Here is a 9,697-nt window from a genome sequence, read left to right as displayed (position 1 = left end):
ATCGATTTAAGAAACCGAAGTTCAACAATTCATCATTTGGTTGTTTCCTAATGGCTCCATACCGGTTTAAAAAACCGATCCAAACCAAAATGAACCTAATAAATCCAAACCGGTACCAACCCGAACCCAAACCGCACCGAAGCTGACACCGGACCGAAACCGATAAATCCTTAATGGGTCAGTTTCGGTCACTTCCAAACTCACACCGAAACTGGTGGAACCGGACCGAAACCGCACCAACCCGGACTGTTGACACCCCTTGATCTATTGGGTTAATCAAGTTGGACAAAGACCTACAGCTTTACCGCTTACTCAACAAATTGTAAATCAAAATATTTATAAAGGGAAAATGTTCTTTGCCTGGAAAAGCAGGGCATATGTCAACACTCCCAGTCTCTATCTCTCTCCTCTCTCAATTGGGGATAAAGCTGTCATTTCATAGGAATGGTGATAAGAGATAGACACAATATTTTTTATATTTTTGTTCTTTTTTAAATAAACCGGAATCAAACTCAAGCCGCTGTTTTTTATCCTTAATCTTTGTGTAATTTTCTTCATTTTGTGTAAGACCCACACTAGGGCCAGATAGAGACCCGTTAGGGGCCACTGTGCCACACTTAACACCAACTACTAACCTACTTCTGCTAATGCTTGATGGTTGTGATTCCCATGGTTCCAATGCCTAGTGCACTGATAATAGCATTGGCTTGTTAAAGCAGGCGCTTGGCGGTCCGAGGATCGACTCTTCCCACATGCGGGTATGTGTTCCTCCATTTAGGAGTAGGTTGGCCATTGGCCTTACAATGCCCCTGTCGATGATTTCTTTATTTTTTATATTTTTGAATTTGGGTACCCATTGATGGATACATCGTACCATGATAGGTATATTGTATTTTCCCAAATCTGTTTGTTATGATTGTGACAAAATTTTCAATCCGAGAGCCACCCTATCATAGACATAGGGCTCGCAATGACCACTATGCCCCACCTAGAGTCTTGAGACACGCGTCCTATATTTGGATGTAAGGGCCACTCTTGAACAGAAAACAATTGCTCTTGTCATTATTAATGTTGGTGCTATTGCTTTGTATATTCTGTCATTTTCGGGTATTTTAATTCAATGTGGTTGGGACGTGTGGCTGCCCAATCTCAAAGCTTATCCAAAAAAAAAAACCGTAGTGTAAGGAAGAAGGGAATCCATGTTCTTACTAATTGAAAGTCTCAACTGAAAAACTTTATTAGATGATCTCCATGCATGATTTAAGACTTGAAGTAAATATTTTTCTGGTCAAATTGTGATCGGTTAGCACTCGAAAAGATGAATAAAGTAGTCTTTGCTTCGTTTTTAACATTTCACTTTTAAATCCTAGTGATGTTTCGGCAACGGGCTTGATAGCTAAGAGTAAGTCATCAGCGTATCATGCATATCTATGACTGAAAAAGCGTTATTTTGCAAAATTGGTGTAAGAAACGTTCTTGAGTACGGGGCGAAGGTGGTCGTAGATCTGTTTGTGGGATTACCGTAGCTCTTTCTTTCTTTATCTCTTATCGGTAGTAAAAAATAAAGCATGAACGAGATTGGTAAATTGTGGATCACCAGTATATTCATTCAAGGCTTGATTCAACTGCTTGTGGTTTATTTTGTCAAAGCAACTAACGATGTCTACTTTTATGACTCGATCAATCTCTCCCAACTCTCTGCGTAGGCAAAGAAGCTCTGTGTTCCCCTTATCAATGGTAAGTCATGAGGTGAAGTGACAGTCGGGGAGGGAGGTAGAAGAAATTGAGGGGAAACCTCTGTTTTGTGTAATTTTGTAAATTGAGACCTCATTTATATTTTTGTCAACTGAAACATAAAATGTGTACTTTCATAAATGAAAACCCAAAAAGGGTAATCATTTAGTTTTCCTAGAGTTTTTCTCCTTCATTGAGATTATTTGCCAATCTTTCTATCATTGCCATGTGATAGATAAAACATGAATATCTATGACTGAAAAAGCGTTATTTTGCAAAATTGGTGTAAAAAACGTTCTTGAGTATGGGGCGAAGGTGGTTGTATATCTGTTTGTGGGATTACCTTAGCTCTTTCTTTCTTTATCTCTTATCGGTAGTAAAAAAAGCATGAATGAGATTGGTAAATTGTGAATCATCAGTGTATTCATTCGAGGCTTGATTCAAACGTTTGTGGTTTATTTTGTCAAAGCAACTAACGATGTCTACTTTTATGACTCGATCAATCTCTCTCAACTCTCTGCGTAGGCAAAGAAGCTCTGTGTTCCCCTTATCAACGGTAAGTCATGAGGTGAAGTGACGGTCGGAGAGGGAGGTAGAAGAAATTGGGGGTAAAAATCTAAAAGAAATATAGACAGGTGAGGGGGAACCTCTGTTTTGTGTAATTTTGTAAATTAAGACCTCATTTTATATATTTTTGTCAACTGAAACATAAAAATGGGTACTTTCATAAATGAAAACCCAAAAAGGGTAATCATTTAGTTTTCCTAGAGTTTTTCTCCTTCATTGAGATTATTTGCCAATCTTTCTATCATTGCCATGTGATAGATAAAACATGATATTTTTTACTATTGGATTGGATTTGTAGATACTGATCTAGATTAATCATGTATCAAGTTTCATGCTCAAGTTAAATCAAATACTCCTCCCATGCATGTGTAATGTCTATGCATCCCTATATATGTCAGCTATTGAATTTCTGATGCACACCTCTTTGTAGTCCTAAATCATTTCAATCTTATTACCAAAAATTAAATAAAATCTTTTCAATCTTTTATTTTGCCGCTTGGTCCATTCTGATTTTTCTCAAACTTGACATGTGGATGGACCAAAGATTTTGCTTCTCAACAAAACTAGATCGTCTCCAACATGTATCTGACATCTAGGATTGTGCCCAAATGCTATCAGCTATTCGATGCGCGCTGACACACTAGAGAGGATCCAGATCCCTTCTCCACACTAACAAGGTCCCACTTGGGGAACCTTCTTCAAATGAGAATGCCTAGAAATTCTGCTCTTGAGAAAAAAAAAATTGCGAGTCCTTTTCCCTTATCGCAAACCAGGGTTTGAAAATTTTCTAGTTAGTACCTCCAAACCATACCTGAAGTCCTAAATCCCAAGTCCCAACCTCACCCCAGGTCGATGGATATCACAAGATAGGTTGACAATCTAACACTACCTTATACAAACTTTACTAGTTGTTACCTTTGCCCTCTCAATTTTGGTTGTCATATAGATCAATCGCTTAAACATTTTGACTGGACGTTAGATAATGATGAGTTGGTTAAAACTTGTGCAAAATTGTTGAGCAAAACCTTTAGCAACGAGACGGGCTTTGTATCTTTCAATCAAATCATTGGCCCTTTATTTCTCTTTGAGAGTAAGGGAGTTAAAATTGGAAAGGATTTTGTCAATCTCACATTATAGGTGAGATCACAATTTCAATTCAAACAAATCGTAGAAGATCTTTATGCATCAAGATCCCATAAAATAGAGAGATATAGGAATGCAAATTATTTCTTCCACTGACCTGAAGCCTGAAGCCTGAAGCCTGAAGCCTGAAGCGTGAAGCCTGAAGCCTGAAGCCTGAAGCCCAACGCACAAACCTAACCTATGTATATTGGTCAGTTTGAATATTTTCAAGCACAAAGAATAAGAATACTGTTTAACCAAACTAGTTTTTGAGCTTACCTGAACCCTATAAAAATTAAGGCCAATAAAATAGCAACGTCTTGGATTGGAATACTTCATCTCATCTCCCTATCAAACTGGCACTAGAGGAGAAAAGTAAGAGAGTGCAAGATCTTTCCAAAATTCACAATTTCATTCATTTAAGGTATATAATAACTCAATCCAAAAAAAAAAAAAGGAAGGTATATAATATGCCCATGAAAGTTGAAACACAATTGAAGGCCACCTTGCAATAATACAAATTACACCAAGCTTTTGTGATATCATCATCTCAAAACAATATTGAAAGTGACAAGCATTATCTGCCCAACGACCCACCTCCCCCACTCTCCACACCACACCACACCACACCACACGTCACCCCCTCCATAAGAAAAAAAAGAAAGAAAAAGAAAAAAGAAAAGAGAAAATGATAGATCTGCTCTATCCTCCTTGATCAGATCAGAAAAAGCCACATTACAGTTGACCAGGTGAACTTCATCCAAAAAAACTAAAGCCCAGCACTGATAGAAACCCAATGATATTCCTAATTAATTTACATTTCCAACAAAAACCCCAAGAAGAAAGAAGGGCAAAAGTGGAGGAGCTGCTTTACTCCTTTAATCAAAGCTTCTTGATGTTTCAGGCCACCAATGCTAAATTTTCTTCTTTAATGGGTTCCTCCTTATTAACTGAAGTGCTCTTCTTTAGCACCAAATCCTCCACTATTTCCTTGCCTGTAGACCTCAAAGGCAAATCAATCGAAATCAGGCCATTTGAAGTCAACTTCAATAGCTCAGACTCGTCAAGACCTTTAGCTGGCCCAACATTACACTGATCAGTCCCATGCTTTGCCAATGCATCCTTGAATTTCTTGATCTGAGAAGACAAAAAAAAGAAGCGGAGGAATTAATTTTAAGATCTCTGAAATTTTTAAGACTCATGATTTTATCATTTTCTTTTGTTTCTTAAATCAACAACTTAATTAATTGGGAGATGATGTCTTACAGTTGCGTTGGTGCAACTGAAGCTACAGAGACGACCCTCTGCTCCTCTGTAAAATCTGAAGAAGGGGAGGACATGGATGTTGAGACTGTAACACATCGTTTTGAGCTCTTCGTAGTTGACTTTGAGAAACAACGCATTTGGGTTCAACTCAGCGAGCTGGCAGACCTGAAGCAAATGGAACAAGAACAAATCTTATTGAGAAATCCAATTTTAATTTCGGAGAAAGATAAGAACTTTATAATGGTTTCTCTATTGGTGTCTGTAGAAGTACCTTGGGATGTAAGGCTTTGCAACCTCCACAACCAGGGGAGTAGAAGTCGAGTATAACAAGCCGATCTCCAGCATTTGAAAGCGCATCAACGAGTTCTGGAGCCGATTTAATCTCTACCATGTTGGGTTTGGGGGTCTTCTCCCACCATCTCATAGCTCGGCTCACGCAGACTGATGCCTGTGCCTGAAATTAGAAAACAAAAAAAATGAATTCTATCCTTTAAAATTGGTAGCGCAACAAGATTTTTGAGGTAAATTCAAACCAAATAGCTTTATGGATGCAACTAAGTATGAATCTTCTCCGGAAGAAAAACCCATTTTCAAGAGGAAGCGATTGAAAGTCCAAACCAACTATTTGGGAAAATTAATGGAATTTAACATAAAAACCAGAGAAAATGCAGCAACAAATTGATGAAAAGACTCAAACTTCAGAGAAAACAGGGACGAAAGTGGTAAAAGACAAACAGATTTGAAATTACTCCACAACCAGAGCAGAGAACTGGTTTGAATTGAAGTTGTAAAAGAGAAATAGAAAATAAGACGAAGAAATAACACATACATTGACAGAGAACGTTGAGAAGCCACTGCGACTACAATCGCCCAAAGCCCTGTGATCTGAAACGACCACTTGGACTCCTTTAAATTCGCTCCTCAAAACGGGGAGATCTGCGGGTTTTGACTCTGTGAACTCCAAAAAGCCCCTACTGGGACAAAACCCCATAACCCCATTTCTATTCAATCCAATTTGATTCGACCCAGCGACGGAGAAACCATTCCTCAGAGAACACGCCATAGCAATACAAATAAAACAACCAAAGAGACCTTCCGAAGTTCGAACGAACGATCCGAAACCCAGAACTCAAAGAAAGCCCACTTCTTAACAATTGAAACTAGTAACAGTTCTTCTAGGCATGAAGAGGGTAGTAATGAATTCCCCTTTGGCAGGCCAACAGGAAATCCAACCCAGAAAAACCCACCAAAAAAAAACCCTACTTCTCTTGTTCGACCAAGAGAGTCTCTTTTCAGATGAGAAGCGGAAGATGAAAACTTGTAAAAAGGGGAAAAAGGAAGTTCTGATCTTCAAATGGAGCAGAGCAGACAAGAAGATAGAGGAAGGGAGGGAGGCGCAAGATACTTGAAGAATGAGGATGAAGATGAGAAGAGGGGAAAGGGGGTCTTTAAATCGGGTTGAACCTTATCCAAATTTGATCCTTAAATTGACAACGAAGTGGTATTCGGTGTGTCTGACTCTGATCTGGTTCGACCTGTCTTTACTCTTTTTTTCTAATTTTCCTATTTTTCCTATTTTTTTTCTTTCTTTTCTATGGGGAGGTTTGGCAGTTAGCCTTCGTTATTCCATGAAACGGCTAAACCGCGTCGCTGACTGCTTAGCCAGGTCAGATTATTGGATTATCTGAAGATTTTAACTGGATAATGAGGGAGAGAAAAATAAAATAAATTAGTAACTTGATAGTCCCAAATTCGGATTCAGATCCTCTTTAGCTGCTTCTTTTAATACATATCCAACGATTAAGAGTCTCTTGAGATGAGATTCAGGTCCTTTTTCAGTAGTTGGGATGCTTGGTGGCTAGCACAGCGTGTGACAATTGGGAGGACCCAAGTATGCGTCTCAACACATGAGTATGCATACCCTTAGGTCTTCTCAACCGTCAAATTCATAATTAGAGAGGATATGAATCCTATGGGGTGGAATTTGGATCCTCCTTAGAACCCTTGGTGGTGGAAGATACCATTGAAGAGAGAGGCACAAAACTGGAGAGAAAAAATGAAACAAGAAAGAGAAACCATGGGGAGAAATATGAGAGAGAGAATCCTTCGTGGGGTGTTGAGAGGGTCTGAATCCCTTAGCGTGTGTGTCCAAGTTTTGGGGTGCTTGCTGGAGAGGATCAAAATCCCCCCCCCCCATCCAAATCAAGTGCCTCTCTCTCTCTCTCTAACAAATCGATGCCAATCCAAGGATACAAAATGTGGGTCCACAATGGGAATTTTTTCTTTTTTCTGGTAAAATTGGGAATTAAACTGTGTAAAAAGCATTATACGGTTGTTGGTCTTTTACGACCAGTCACGATCGGTCCGGTTCAGCAATAGCCACCCTCTTCGAACCTAATACGAAGTTTTAAATTATTTATTTTCCCTTCTATTAAAAAAAATTATTTATTTTCACTGTTTATAAATAAATAACTCTTTATTTTCCCAGGTGATGGAATAAATAACTAAGGGTGTCAATCGGCCGGGTCGGTCCGGTTTTGATCGGGCTTAATTGAGCTTGAAGACTTTCAAAGGCTACACCGTGTCCGCCCATTTAACTAATCAGGCTTAGTTATTGAGGGCATGGTACACTTTATATTCGGTCGGTCGGCCTCGGACTATAATCGAGCTACCTTAATTGGGCTTTAGTCGGGCCTTAATCGGGCTACGAACATGTTTAATGTTAAACGAACTTTAACCGGTTTTTAAACGTGCCCTCTTTAAAATGTGCTCTTATATTCCGGCCCACTCATGCAAACCCAAAAAAATGACAATAAATCAATAAATGATACCAAATATAACCATTATTTAAAATGTAAACATGTCTTTACTTTTTAGTTTTTTCTCTTTATTTTGGGGGGTAAAATAGGTATTATACCATCATTAAAAGGTCGGGCCAAGCCAGTGCACAATAGGTCGATCTCGATTGGGTGTTATTCGATCAGTCTCAGTCGGGTGTTCAATGGTCCAAGTAGTAAAACTGAGACCGACTATTTATAAACGGGTCGGGCTCAAGCCTAACATGTTTAATAAACAGTCCAGGTCAGGCCGGTCTATAAATGGCCAATCCCAATCAATTTAGTCGGATCGGGTCACAAATTGACACCCCTATAAATAACCATTTGGCCTAAGTGTCTAACACGTATGGGTTTCTTTTGTTGAATTATCATTACTTATCACCGTCCTCCAAACATATTTTAGTTTCTTAAAATAGTTTTCAGAATATTATCCTTACTACACATGGCAATGTTTATTTTGAACACGTAATTGATATAACTGATAAATTCATCTTCAATATAAATAGAATTCGTAATATTATTATATTAAGAATCATACAACGACATGATAGAATGATAGAAGGCCTAATGATACAATTAAAATCAACCTCTATATTTTGATTGTCCACCATGATAATTAGGGGTGTCAATCGGTCGGGTCGGTTCGGTTTCGGTCGGGCTTAATCGGGCTTGAAGACTTTCAAAGGCTACACCGTGTCCGCCCATTTAACTAATCGGGCTTAGTTATTGAGGGCATGGTACACTTTATATTCAGTCGGTCGGTCTCGGGCTATAATCGGGCTTTAGTCGGGCCTTAACCGGGCTACGAACATGTTTAATATTAAACGGGCTTTAACCGGTTTTTAAACGGGCCCTCTTTAAAATGTGCTATTATATTCTGGCTCACTCGTGCAAGCCCAAAAAAATGACAATAAATCAATAAATGATACCAAATATAACCATTATTTAAAATATGAACATGTCTTTACTTTTTAGTTTTTATTCTTTAATTTGGGGGGTAAAATAGGTATTCTACAATCATTAAAGGGTCGGGCCAAGTCGGTGCACAATAGGCCGGTCTCGGTCGGGCGTTATTCGATCGGTCTCGATCGGGCGCCCGACGGTTCAAGTAGCAAAACCGAGACCGACCATTTATAAATGGGCCGAGCTCAAGCCCGACATGTTTAATAAACGATCCGGGCTAGGCCGGTCTATAAATGGTCGATCCCAGTCGGTTTAGCCGATTCGGACCACGAATTGACACCCCTAATGATAATCACTATGTTCTCTCTCTCTCTCTAAAAAGGGTGTTCCCGGTGTACGAGGTGCTCTCTCTTTCTCTCTCTCCTCTGACCACTTCAATTTATATGGTAAGATCGTCTGAGGAGATACTATGACTATGTGCAAAGAGTGGAGGTGGGAGTTGCAGGAAAGGGTGGGGATGCACATGCCAGGTGTAGAGACGGAGAAGAAGAAGGGGAGGGAAATCATAAAAAAAATAAAAAAAAAAATTGAAAAATGATTACAATATTTAGTTGTAACCACGTTGGTTACAAACAGAATTCCAATAAGTGGTAGTCTAAAAATGTCCTTTTAGACTATTGGTTAAGTTTGAACGTGGTGCCATTTAACCTTAATTAACCATCATCCATGATGCTATTTGTTTTATTTTGATTTAATTTTTCAGTTATTTGTTCTATTTTACTATTGCAAATTTTATTAAAAGTTTCTTCTTTAATTGAATATTATTAAAAGTTTTATTGAACAATGAACAGCGGTGGCTCAAAAATACATTAAAATAAAAACATAAGAACAATGCAATTTATGAAAACAACATATTCCAGAGATAATTTGAAGTTAGAGGTAAACACAAGATAATTTGAAGTTAGAGGTAAACAAAACAACAACAACAACCCAGTCTTATCCCAATGGAATGGAGTCGACTATATTAATTCAAAAGAAAATCAGACATAAAAGAGAAAAAAAACGACATAAAAAATAGTCAAGACTAGGGGTGAAATAGGGCTGGATTGGGCTGGGTTTCTTAAAACCTTAACCCAATCCTAGATCCTCAAAATTCAACCCAGGCCTAAACCCAACCCTGTCGGGTTCATGTTCAGGCCCAACCCTGTCGAGTTCATACCAATCAAACCCGGCTCTAATTAACCTTATTATGGCCAGGTTGGGTTGAT

General features: G+C 38.7%; 1 protein-coding gene across 1 annotated transcript; it reads right to left on the bottom strand.

Moving 5' to 3' along the window:
* Window positions 1–3,906: 3,906 nt before the first annotated feature.
* LOC122088621 (thioredoxin-like 1-1, chloroplastic) lies at window positions 3,907–6,139 on the bottom strand. Its single transcript, XM_042657968.1, has 4 exons — window positions 5,519–6,139; window positions 4,961–5,143; window positions 4,690–4,854; window positions 3,907–4,560 (listed from the first exon to the last, which is right to left on the bottom strand). Exons 1-4 carry the CDS (start codon window positions 5,750–5,752, stop codon window positions 4,324–4,326), a joined length of 819 nt encoding a protein of 272 aa, XP_042513902.1. The 5' UTR covers window positions 5,753–6,139; the 3' UTR covers window positions 3,907–4,323.
* Between the last annotated feature and the right edge of the window lie 3,558 nt (window positions 6,140–9,697).

This window comes from Macadamia integrifolia, chromosome 1 (genome assembly GCF_013358625.1).
Source record: "Macadamia integrifolia cultivar HAES 741 chromosome 1, SCU_Mint_v3, whole genome shotgun sequence".
Lineage (NCBI taxonomy): Eukaryota > Viridiplantae > Streptophyta > Magnoliopsida > Proteales > Proteaceae > Macadamia > Macadamia integrifolia.
This window is presented reverse-complemented; position numbering and strand designations above follow the sequence as displayed.

What these genes read in the sequence shown, in the direction of transcription:
- LOC122088621 (XM_042657968.1), bottom strand. Translation starts at nt 5,752, where the DNA reads ATGGCGTGTTCTCTGAGGAATGGTTTCTCCGTCGCTGGGTCGAATCAA. An exon ending in TCTCAACGTTCTCTGTCAAT is followed by an intron (nt 5,144 to 5,518) that starts GTATGTGTTATT and finishes TTCTAATTTCAG; the next exon opens with GCACAGGCATCAGTCTGCGT. An exon ending in GCAAAGCCTTACATCCCAAG is followed by an intron (nt 4,855 to 4,960) that starts GTACTTCTACAG and finishes CATTTGCTTCAG; the next exon opens with GTCTGCCAGCTCGCTGAGTT.